Source organism: Cryptomeria japonica, chromosome 9 (assembly GCF_030272615.1).
Source record: "Cryptomeria japonica chromosome 9, Sugi_1.0, whole genome shotgun sequence".
In the NCBI taxonomy this organism is placed as follows: Eukaryota; Viridiplantae; Streptophyta; class Pinopsida; order Cupressales; family Cupressaceae; genus Cryptomeria; species Cryptomeria japonica.
In genome coordinates this window covers 243,816,586-243,829,608 of record NC_081413.1, presented here as the reverse complement: position 1 = coordinate 243,829,608, position 13,023 = coordinate 243,816,586, and the positions used below count along the sequence as shown (strand labels likewise).

Genomic DNA, 13,023 nt, shown 5'->3' with positions numbered 1-13,023 from the left:
GTAACTAATGGATAGAAGAAAGGAGGGATGAGAGTTAATAGGATTCTGCATTTAGAATAACACAATAATCATATGATTGTCTGCAACAAAATGGACTAAAAGGATCAACTAGTAGCATACATGAATATCAAAATAAATTAGCCAATAAAAAATAGGCAAGCACATGGACTGACAAATGACATGTGATTGAGATGAATTCACTGTCAAACCTGCCCTTGTGTAAATTTTAAACTACATGGCCTGATATTTGAACATGAAAATATTACATGTTTTGGTTTTCTTAGGAAAATATTATTTTAAGTCAAATGACAATAAATAATACAAGTCTATTTATTTCCAACCATTCCCCATCCCTACCCCACAATGCCTCCTACCTTGCCCCTTTGGTCCCCTCCCCCTTCCATCCCTCTCCTCATTCAAGTTATGACAACTAACCATGGTGATTTTTCAAGTTATGTTGCGTGTAGTTCTGAGACACTAATCAGAACGACAACCTGTCATTGCTAGAATTTGTCAAACAACAAATGTACTCATAGCTGTGTAGAAAACTTCCTCCTCCCTGGCTTACATTTATTTTGATATTCACAAATATAGCACACCCTGAAAGAAAAAACGTTTTGAATATATACAATTTTGCAAGTTACTAGATCCACTGATTTACCTTGTTAAAATATCTAACATATGATAACTAAAGTAAGAAAACAGACTGCATACATTTATAAAGTAGAAAATTGAGCTTCATAAATTATATATTGGAAAAACAATTGAAATTAAATGCACTCAATTAAGAATAATGAGAACAGAACTAAGTGCAATAACAAATTAAGAACTTCATTGGAAAAGAGCACATGCAACTCTATAAACCATGGTAATATTAAAGGTATATCAAAACATGAATGGGTTGAACTGAAAATGTTTTAGTACTTAATCAAAGGAAGATGGTCTCAATAATTCTTCATTGTGTAATAACCACCGCCAAAAAAAATTGAAATTTTCAACTGAAACAAAGCTACAATGCAATACCCTTATCAGTTTCTGATCACCCAATTCCTGACTATGAAGATGGAAATTCATAGTCACTCCATTCCCACTCCTGATTGGCTGATGGATAGATTAAGAAGGGAGCCAGAAAAAGAAATTGATCCAACACGAGAGTTAGAAGAGCTGTTAAAAAAGAATGGATCAGCCGGCAGAGAAGAAGGCTCCCTGGAAATTCTCCAAGGTCGTAAGAGATGAATCTGGATCCCGAACCTTGCATATAGCTGAGCCTACAGTAGATAAAGACAGATAAGATTATGCCAGAAGATTATGTGATTGGACAGGTTGATCTAGGGCATGCTTCCACCGGGCAAGTAATTGAAGACTTCGAAGGATCTTCCTTGGCCATGACAAAATAGATGCAAAAAACAAAGGCAAAATGTAAAATGCTGAAGGAAGAAAATAGGGCCTTATGTGAATACATTAGAAGTCTCAAGCGGCCGCTTAGAGAAGTGGATCCCTCATTCATTCCTCCTCCCTCTCTCCCTAAGGAAGTCCTTGATGACACAGAAGTAATCAGAGAAATGGCTCAAAGTTCTAGGGAATGGATGGAAGACGTCTTTACTACAGCCAGAACGTTCATTGAAGACTTAGCTCGTCTTCATTCCAGATTTGTTTCTCTTCTAAATAGATTGGAGGTGGCAGAAGGTCTGTGGGAAGATGTTCACATCTATCAAGACTTAACTATTATGTGACTTAGGGCTTTAATGAGAGTTCTGAAGCAAACACTAATTGATGGGAAAGTGATTTAGGAGAACGAGATTTATGACTTTTACCCATGGTTCTGCATCGTTTGCTTCGAAAGGAATACCCTTGAAAAATTTAGCATGGAGTCTTCAACTTTAAAAGACTTGATTAGAAGGGTGCAAGAAGAAATTATCAACGGGATTGAAACACTGTTCACAAAGAAGCTGAGTGAAGATAGAGTGACAGTGAACTCCCTGAAATCCCAACGGCACCAATTCTTCTTCATAGGTTCATTTTCCAAGGAACATTTTGCAAATATTTCTTCATTCTCCAACACGATGAAGAAAACACAAGAAATGATGGTGGAGTGGGAGAACCTTTCCAAGAGCGAGGAAGAAATCACCTTGATGGAATTCGAGATTGAAAGTGTGCCAAGTGTCTCCGTAGGAGAGCTAGAAGCCGTCATCACTAAGTTTATCACGTATGCAATTAATGAGCAAGATAATGGTCGTCCATTCTTGGACGAGAATCTTTTGACTGAGCAGTGGTGGTGCATTTACTGTTGGAATATTTTGACTTAATGGCAGCCTAGTCAATGCATGTTGAATGCATGAAGAATCGTTTTGCATGCAGCCGCCGTATTAATGATTTTATGACAAATTCCTTTTCCATACAGCCATCGCATGGAGAATGATGGGCATTTATTTCTACATGGGGAATATTCATTATTTTTGGAGAAATTTGATGTAATGGGGTACATTTAATGCACGAATGGATACCATTTTGGGCTTATTTGAATTAATTGTATATGGGCTTAGTGGGCATTAATTGTTGATTCCCACCTTGTTGCATCTTGAGTGGGGAATCTTCTAGGGTGAACCCTAATTAGGGTTTGCATGTTCTCATGGCTCAAAGGCCTATATAAAGGGGTGACCCCCCTCATTTGTAGAGGAGAGATTGTTTTCAAAGATTGTTGCTTAGAGTTTTTGAAGCAAACACTTAATACATTGTTCAATTGTTGGTGTGTTCCTATGTTGTTTCGAAGCTTGCATGTTCTCGCTCTCTTCATTTAAGGTAGATTTTCTTTATGTTGTTAGAAGAACTGGATTTGATAGGATTGCTTGTTGCAGAGTCTGAGCTCATACTTTTTGTGTGCAACTGATTGTTGCATACTTTGCAAAGTTGGCCTGAGCCTCCATTATATGTGTATTCTTAACTTCGATTATCAGTGAAGATTGTTTAAATTGATGGTCTCCATTGGTGATTTGGAAAAACTCTACACACCCTCTGAAGATTGCACTGCCTTCGTGTAGTTGTGCTTTGTTGGCAAACTGAAGGGTGGTTTGACTTTGCGTGAGTGATCCTATCTCCTTGCTCTTAGGACTAGATTAGTCATAGCATAGCTTTCTAGACCCTTACCTTATTTTATTTTCAATATATTCCAAATCGAAAAGTCCAGCAAAAACATTGTTTTCAAAGCTGAATCATTCGTATCAAATCCTCGAACTTGCACAAATTTGCTTATTTTCTTCAAGTGAATGCGTAAAGCCCCTTGGGTTAATAGCAAACTCATCAACTAACTGAGTCACATCCAAGCTTAAAGGAACCTTGTAGTTTACCGTTTGAACTTTTTTGCAATCTCAGCACATGGTATAACTTTGATCAAGAGAAAATAGAGTGACTGTTGGTAAACTATATTCTGTGTTAGACATAGTCCTAAAAAACACGTCAACATGATATTTATTATTAAAAAAATTATTTTAATGAAGGCGATAGAATAAATATTGCTACAATAAAAGAAGATATCTTTAAATTTTTTATTTTAAAAATTTAATGAAAGCGATTTATAAAAATTTAAATATTTTGATATATGCTATGATACTTGATAGTGATACTTTTCATTGCTTCAATGAATTATATCTATGAATGTATGAAATTGAAATTTGAATTCTCATTTGATTCATTTGACCATGATGCTATCCTATGTTTTTAATCTTATTCTATGATGATTCGATTTGATTCGTTTGATGCTATGTTCTTAGTTCTATGATGATTCGATGAATGGTGAATGTTTATTGTGTTACAATGTTATATAAATTTCAAATTTCCATGTATATATATATATATCCGTCACCTACTCCCGAGAAAAATAAGTCCCGAAAACCCGTTTCCTCATCCCCCCATCCCGAAAACTCAAGGTAACATAATTACAAAGTAAATCCCTCGGGCCTAAATTAATTACTAAAATGGTCAACTGAAATTATAAAATTGAAAACAAACAAACAAAAATAAAAATAACCGTCATGAAGGGCCAAAGCTTACCTTAAGACTTGAAGAACGCAATGATTCAATGATTGATTGATGACGACTACACACTTGTTCTTACTCTCACTCTATCTAATGCCCTCACTCGCAATCTTTCTCTCTTGCAAGTTTGCAGCTTGCTGTTGAAACTTGGGAGTGATTTGGAATGGCACTTAGATGCATATTTATAAGCTTTTTGTGACTTCTTAGGGTGTGGGTGGGGCCAAAAACCATTAGGGTTAGGGTTTGTGGCATGAAGATCCAAAGAACTCTTTGATTTTTTAAATTTATATTGACTAATATGTTGTGGGAGACACCTAAGAGTCTCTAGTGTGATCAATAAATGGCTAGAACTACTCTAAACATCTCAATGATGTCTTGGAGTCTTGGCAACATCTCCAACATAGTGGGATGTCTCATAAACATCTTTGAGTATGTGGTGGTGGTGGTGGTACAGCGGATAGACATTTCCCCCAAGTCCCTACATCTCCAAATGTCCCCATCTTGGAAATACCTAATTTGAGGGAGGGGGGAAGGCATGGGGATTATCCCCAAGGAAGAAGGGAAAATATTGAACTTATAAATGCCATATAAATTGTATGTCCTCAAAGGTAAAGCACTAAGCTCCCCTAGCATTCTAACGTGGAGACAACACAGAATGTTTTTCCAATATAGGATTTTTTGGGGCTTGAAATGGATGAAAATGGGGTTCACTAGTCTTAACATGCAAACTAGGAATCAAACCCATTCACATCAATGTTCGTTAAAGAATAACCAATTAGGTCCAACTTTTGAGCCTTGGGAAAGATGGGCACTATGGTTGGTTGTTGTCTCTTTTATTTTGATATGATTGGATAAGATAAAATAAGAAATGATGGAAAAACTAAGGATTTTGACAAGAAACGGCATAAACAAGGAGATACAAAACTATAAATCAAGAGAGAAACTATTACATCCCACTTGTGCCCTAGTTATTAATATGTTGTGATTACGCCATGATACATGTGTGCCCTAGTGTATCTATGCTATACTTGCAAGATGTTTATTGTGCCCTAGTTTTTCATGTTTAAATTGAATGAATGCGCCCTAGTTTTTCATTTTTTAAATTGAATGAATGTGCCTAGATGTTTATACATATTTGAATGATGTCAACTATGCTTAGAATGATGATTTGATGAATCATAATCGATAAATTGATGACTTGATAGTTAACATTATGACATGATGTTTTGCTTTTGTCAATGATTTATGAAATGTCAAAGTAGGACAAGATTTTGATCTAACTAATTGAATTGGCCAAGTGTGTGTAGGAGATCGTCGTCCTCCGCGAAGGGAGGGAAAGTATCATCAGATCGGGAGGTAAAGAGAAGAAAGAACTAATGCCATCTAAAACCCTAACCCTAAGTCAAGTAGTCTCATGATTGACCTTGTCAAACTTCATTAGTCGTCTCGTCAAGTAACCCTAGTTGGTCCATGCAGAGATTTTAGGGTTCACGACCCTAGGTTATTGATTGCGTTTTGAGGTAATTCACTATTATGATTAATTAATTTTTTAATTAATTATTAAATTAATTATTTTATTAATTATTAAATTAATTATTTTATTAATATATATATACAATATACGTGCATTCTCATGGAGTCCAACAGCCCAGCAAGCTTTTGACAAACTTAAGGAGGTAATGACGTCATGCACGGTGTTGGCAATTCTAGATTTTTCACTTCCCTTTTGTTCTAGAATGTGATGCTTCACGAAAAGGCATTGGGGCTGTCTTGATGGAAAATAAACATCCCATTGCATATGAGAACTGAAAACTCAAGGAGGTTGAACAAAACTTATTAATTTGTGACAAAGAAATGCTGGTCATAATGCATGCTTTAGCTAAATTTTGACAATATTTGATTCGTGGGAAGTTTGTAGTCAAAACAAATCACAATGGCCTGAAAATCTTCCTTAACCAAAGGTATTAGAACAATAGGCAGCAAAAATGGCTAAGCAAAACTCAAGCCTATGATTTTGATATTGAATGTGTAGATGATGCACTTTTTAGGAAGCCTCTTCTTCATTCTATAACTGATATTTCTATAACTGATATATCTGCTAATTGGAAGGCTTTGATAGTAGCTAAGATGTTAAGGATTCATTTGCTAATGACATTTTTGAAGGGAAAGTGCAAGATGACATGTTCAAAGTAGTAGATGAGCTCATCCTTTACAAAGACCGACTGTTTATCATACCTAAATCTAAGATGAAGGAGAGGATTTGAGAGCATGTCATGACACACCACTTCCTGGTCTTTCGGGCTTCTACAAGACATACAAGTAGGTAAGGGAACGTTTTTTATGGAAAGGGCTTAAGAATGATGTGTTGCAACATGTAAGAGAGTGTATGCAATGCCAACAAAACAAAGCAGAGCATGTTTTCCCAGCTGGTTTATTGCAGCCCCTACCTATCCCGAATCAAAAACGGGAGAGTATATTCATGGATTTCATCACAGGATTGCCACAGGTTCAAGGCAAGGACTGTTTGTATATGGTTGTTGATAGGCTTACGAAAAATGCACACTTTCATGCCATATCTTCAAAATTTGCAGCTACTCAAGTGGCAGAACAATTTTTTAGGGAAATTTTCAGACTTGATGGGTTGCCAAAGAACATTGTAAGTGACAGGGACAGTAGGTTTCTCAGTTTGTTTTGGCAAGAACTCTTTCATTTGACAAATACTGAATTGACACCAAGCACTAGCTATCGCCCACAAACTGATGGAAAAACAGAGATTGTGAACAAATGGATAGAAGGCTACTTAAGGGACTCTGTCACACAGCGACAGACGACAAGGATCAACTGGTTCCACCTAGGAGAGTATTGCTACAGCACAACACATCGTATGCCCATTGGTAAGACTCCCTTTAAAGCACTCCATGTTTATGATGCTATTTCATTTATGGATTTGATTTTGATTGATAGTAGAATGCCAAGCACAAAGGATGTGATAAAGCAAAGTAAGGATATTTTGGAAGCTCTCAAGGAAAATTTGCAACGGGATCAAAATCAGCAAGAGCTATATGCTGATAGGCACCGAACTGAAAGGGTCTTAGAGGTTGGTAATATGGCATTTTTCAGGTTGCAGCCCTATAGGAAGTCCTCTATCAAAGGGAGTGGAGCTGAGAAGCTGAAACCACATTTTTGTGGGCCCTATAAGGTGGTAAGGAAGGTCGGTGCAGTAGCTTAGGAGCTGGAACTTCCAGCTAACAGAAAAATTCACAAACATTTCATGTTTCATCCCTCAAGAAGGCCATTGGATAGCAAGTCACTCCTTCACAAGAACTACCTCCACTTGACTACGAAGGCAAATTAATTTTTGAACTTGAGATAGTATTGGATGTGAGAGAGAAGAGGTTAAGGAACAAGATCATTCCTGAATATTTGGTGAAATGGAAAGGACTTCCCCTTGAAGATGCAACATGGGATGGGGTTGAGATTTTTAAACATCCCAACCTGAAATTCCCAGAGGACAAGCAATTAGGGTTGGGAGGACTATGATGACCCCGATTTCCAGCAGTTGACCCTATTACTTAATAGTTTAAATTTTAATAAATGAAATTATTAAATATTTTTCAATGTTGTTTTGGGCCGAATTTGTGAGAGTTTTTCTTAATGAATAAATAAATACTTTTAATAAGTTGGCTTTAAGGCCAACCTGTTGCTTATGGCAGTTAACTCTTAACCAACCCAGTTGCACTTGTATTTATATAGATTGTTTTAGCTTGAAAAGGCATTGAAGTCATTATAGCGAATTTGTATTAAACGAATGCTCGAGAAATCCAAAAACAACCCTAGGTCTCCAGTTTGTGGTAGGACATAGCCCCCATCACTGTCAAAAGTTTGTTGTTTACCATTGCACAATCTATACATCTGCATAAGTCATATTATTCCTTACCTGAATCACTTCATTATGCAGTAGCAGAGTTTTGTGGGTTAGAAGATAGCACCAGTCAGTAGAGAAAATACTCTGTGTGACTCATGTTGGAGGATCCGATACCAAGACAAGGGACCACAATTCCCCGTAGAAGGCGAGCAATTATTGTTTCAGTGCGGCTTGAGGAAGTTCAGACATATGATCCAATACAGAGAATCAAGACAGACTGTGTGTGGAGTGATTAGAGAGCTCTAAGTGCTTTTACCTGGCACTCTCCAGACAGAGATATCACAAGCAGATCATCAGGTTCTTTGAAGAATTTTGAATGTTGTAGTTGTAAATCTGAATGCATACTGACTTAGGTTATTTGTCTAATTGTGACTGAACTCAATACTGCTCTTACTCTGAAAAAAAGATTGTAAGCTGAATGCTATTCTATGATGAATGTTAAATGGTCTATATCAGAAGTGTTGTGTGAATCTTTGAAAAGTTCTGAGTTGGTGCATTTTTTCGAGTTTTGAATTTAGTAGAAACCTGAGTGGTAACTTTAAAAACAGATATATTCAGTTCCAGATTTTGTAATATTCTGATTTAGTATTAACACAAGTGCATGAGTTTAAGGTGCCCAGCTGGAGATATTGATGTGTGAACAATTGCAGATTTAGAACAGTCTTTGGTTATGTTCAAAAATCTATTTAAAGGTGCAAATATCAGGGCAGATTCACCTTCAGTTCTACCCTAGTTTGTAAGAGGTCAGAATCGTCCCAGTTAAATTGCCGGAATTCTATTTGGTTTCCAAACTATGTGTGAAATCTGAGTTTAACAGTAATGCCCTGTGTATGAATGATGCAATTTCTGAAGCACTAAGGCTAATGACAGACCTGCACATTTAGAGACATCCATACTCAGATTTTTGTTCAAAATTATTCTCAGACTTCTATACTGTATGGCAGCCTTTCATGACAATAAACAAGGTCAGATTTGACTTGCTTAAATGAATTTGCTTTCAGAATTATAATTGTACATTTCATTCTCAGAATTTTATCTTGTGTTTTAATAATGAATTTATGTCATTTATACCAAAATTGCAAAAGAAAACCTCTTAACCTAAGGAGGCATGCAAAGTGTTTGACAAAACGTGTATAAAGAAGAGTGCGTGATCTTTATGTGATAGTTTAGGAGTTCTTACAAGAAAGGCATCAAGAGTGCATGATTATTTGGTTATAGTTTAGGGGTTCCTACAGGAAAGGCATCAAGTGGAAATCAGAAAATTAAAAGCAAATTGAGTCATAAAAGGCAGAAATAAATATTGTCTTCAGCAATAATAATATCACAAGATAAGTTTAAGAATAATATCAGATTACAAATAATTAGATGCATAGATATACCTTGCAGAAATTAAGTGATTGCTAATTGTAAGTAATTCGACTGCATTTCCTTTAAGAGTATTTAATAGCAAATTTCTATTATCAGTTTTGAATTTATTAGAAATGGCTTGCAAATAGGAAGGATAGCCAGCCTTTCAAGTCCACAAGAGGTGAATTACTGGCCTTTCCTTCATCAAGGATGCCAACCCAAGATGCAAGCTCGTGAGCCGGGAGGCATATGAGTGCTCCTGGGCTTGTTGAGGAAGGCAAGCTTCATGAGTCTTATCAAGCAGGCCACTCCAAGATGGATGGATTGGAGCTCCTGCCATGCTAGTGGTCTGGGAGACGAATGAGTGCTCCTGGGTTTTATCAAGGAGGATGGTGCACCTCAAAGGTGGATTGAGGAATGGAGTGGACCTGAGATCCTAACATGTTTGTGGGTCGGGAGGCAAATGAGTGCTCCTAGGCTTGAGGGACTTTTCAAGTATGCCACCCCGCATGCTTGTGAGCTGGGAGCCATTTAAGTGCTCTTGGACTTGGGGATCTTCTCAAGTATGACACCCTAAGATAGATGGATAGGGATCCACCCATACTCCCACAATACAAGGACAACCATCCTTGAGATCGTAGTTTACAAACATTTCCAACAAATTCATAATATGGTTGCTATTGGAATATGCCTTGCAGTAATTATTAATGTTATTGATGTATTTTGGTTTAAATATGAATGGTGTTTATATGGATTTATATTTTATCATGAAATCTTGCCATTTGATGTTAATGCTTGTAAATTTAGATGTTATCATAAATTCTTACTTATTAATGATTATTAATATTACTGTAAGACCTAAACCCAAGATCATCTTAAATCATGTATTAAATTTGATAATATTCTTATTAAGTTATGTTTGTAAACGAATTACCTCCTTAGACTTAAGCTGGAATGCCATTCTAGGGCAGCAATAGGGAGGATCCCAAGATGGGAGATTACACTAGCCCTTTGCTAGAATTGTGTAGTTATGCTGGCAGCTAAACTCAAATGGTATGTCCAAGGTGTTGTGGTGTAATGGTAATGAGGCTACTCATAAAAGCATGATCCAAGTTCAAACCCCACTTATTACATTGCGGTGATCCATAACTTTACCTAAACATAGCAAGGTTGTGATGAAATGAGTATGAGGTAGATTTGAGTACAAATCTTAATTAGAATGCAGTTCAAGCTTACATTTGGGCATGACTAAAGCTCGCAAAAATTCAAGGACCCAAATTTGCAAATACTAAGATTGCAATCTAAGCTTCAGTATGATCCAAGCCAATATTTGAGTATAACCCAAGTTTTCAAGTCTTAAAGAATTTGGCTCAAGTTTGAGTATATTCAAGCAAAGCCCAAGTTTAGAGATCTTAAAAATTGAGTCTAAGTTTGAGTTTGACCAAGTCCAAAAATCTTAATAAAGATGTAGTCTCAGCTTATATTCCAGAATAACCTAAGTTTACAAATCTTAAGCATGTAATCTAAGCTTCAGTTTGAAATAGTTTCAAAAATCATGGTAAGAATGTAGTCTAGTTTTAGAAATCATAGTAAGAATGTGGTCTAAGCTTTACTGCCTCCCAATTTGTAAGAATCCAGTCTCAGACTAGGCTTGCATTCGTGTGTAACCCAAGTTCACAAATCTCCAGAAGACAGACCATAAGATTGTCCCAACACTCGCTCAAAATTTACGGAGGTGAAACAAGAAAAGATAGAAAACTTAATTGTAATGATTTAAGCATCCGGAGTTAGAAGGAGAGTTAGGGTTAGGATTTACGAAAATTTGATGCCAATAGCCTGACAAGACATGAGATGCATTGTGTAGGCACGAAAACTAACTGGTCAAGATATTACGATGAGTACCTCAGGCTTTGGAAAAGAACGGTCTTTACTCCTCCTAGAAGATGCAGCAGCTCGAAATTGAAGAGGGTCTCTCCTAATATTGAAAGGAAGAGGCCAACATTTCCATTTACATTGCATGTATCGCACATGCTGAGGATGAATTTGGAGGTGCGGTACTCTCATCGGCATTGAAATTGTCATCGGCAGTGCGGAAGAGGAGGTTGTCATTGCGATGTTTTTGTTCAGAGCATTCTGCAATTGCAACCATGTGACACAGTGTTTTAAGAAGAGGAATGTCTGTGAGACGCTAAACAGAAGTCCGCAGCAGTTTATTTAGAGAAAATGGTAAGAATTTTGATAAGATTGACTGTAGAAAATTTAAAATTAATATTAATTTTGTTGGAAAACATGTAAAACAAAAAGGATAAGGGACTAGAAAGCCTTATACTCACTTCAAAATAGATGTAGAAGAGTTGAATTATGGGATTAGAAAACTAAAAAAACTCTTTTTGGGCTTCTTGTAGTTGGAGAGGTATCATATGGATGTGAAGTATGAGGCACCATCACTTCAACAAGAAAATGGAAACAAATAGAGAGATTACAAAAACATTTAATTACGGCTAGCCTCAAGATTAAGTCATCTATCCCATACGAGATCGCCCTAGCAGAAGCAGGGGCTTTCCCTATTGAGGCATCAGCTATGTTTCGATTACTAAGCTACTTAAGGAGGTTAGAAAATATGGAGATACATCGCTGGCTAGAATTGGCAGCGGAAGAAAAGCTAGACAGAAGGAAGAGCACATGGATGAAACGAAACATTAAGTGGATGAATAAATGGGATATTAACCTAAAAGATTGCCCAAAAAACAATGGAGAAATAAAGAAATATGTGCAAGAAAAATTTAAAGAAAACATGTGGGCAAGTCAAATAGGGAGGAAAAGGGAATACTATATCAAACATTCCAATCCCACACATTACCATACACAAAAGAACTACATAGGAATGGACATAAAGTGGAAGGCAAAAATGTTAATTGATCAAATAAGGACCAACTCACTTCAACTTAGATGTGAAATGGGGATATGGATGATACCCAAAGAGGAATGGGAAGATAGAAGATGTAGATATCTCACTCAAGGGGTGGTGGAGACAAAATGACATTACATCATGGAGTGTCCAGCCTACAATGACATTCGGATCAATTATGTTGAGACACTAAATGTAAACACCTTGAGTAATTTATTTGACAAAGAAAATATAACAAGAGTTGCAGATTTCCTAATCAAGATACACAGCAGAAGATCCAAGCTACAAAAGGAGAAAAAGGTTTAACAATCACAATATTTTATTTGGGCTTTGCATGCGTTTGCTAGCTATATGTGGGTCCTATGGGCTATTTGGCCTTGTGGACATTATTAAAAACATTCATTCATTTCAGCTTAAAATTTTAAGATAAAATGTATGAAAGTTGGTTGCCTCATGATAAACATCACTTTCCTTCTATTTGTTTTCTAATGGGAAACTAAAATATTAGCTAATTGACAAGTTTTTGAAGTTGGTGGACTGGTTTCCAACCCCAATCCAATTCACCTGCTTATATGCATGTAGTCTTAAAATGTAGGGGCTACTATTTTTTCTCAAAAGATTTCAAATAATCCCATAGCATATTTATTTTTTGTTTCATGGCACCTCGTGCTCCATGAAAAGAGATCCCAAAGCCCCCATTAAACCTTTAGGTTATTCTATGGAGGGAGCAGTGGGCTTGTTCAATATTTTTACACAAATTAATATAAAGAATTAAAAATTATAACTTAAGAAACAAAAAAATTAATTCTAC

The 13,023-nt window shown here is 36.5% G+C and overlaps 1 protein-coding gene across 2 annotated transcripts in view; it reads right to left on the bottom strand.

The window, feature by feature from the left end:
* Positions 1–11,533, bottom strand: part of LOC131037186 (protein OVEREXPRESSOR OF CATIONIC PEROXIDASE 3) — a 77,662-nt gene extending 66,129 nt beyond the window's left edge. The window contains exon 1 of one of the 2 annotated variants that reach the window (XR_009358928.1): positions 11,207–11,533. Coding sequence is in view for 1 of the 2 variants with exons in the window: in XM_057969256.2 (XP_057825239.2) it covers positions 11,207–11,413 (207 nt within the window). In the remaining variant the exon portion in view is untranslated. The remainder of the gene's footprint in view (positions 1–11,206) is intronic. The other variant, XM_057969256.2, reaches the window with a different exon arrangement.
* Positions 11,534–13,023: the final 1,490 nt, after the last annotated feature.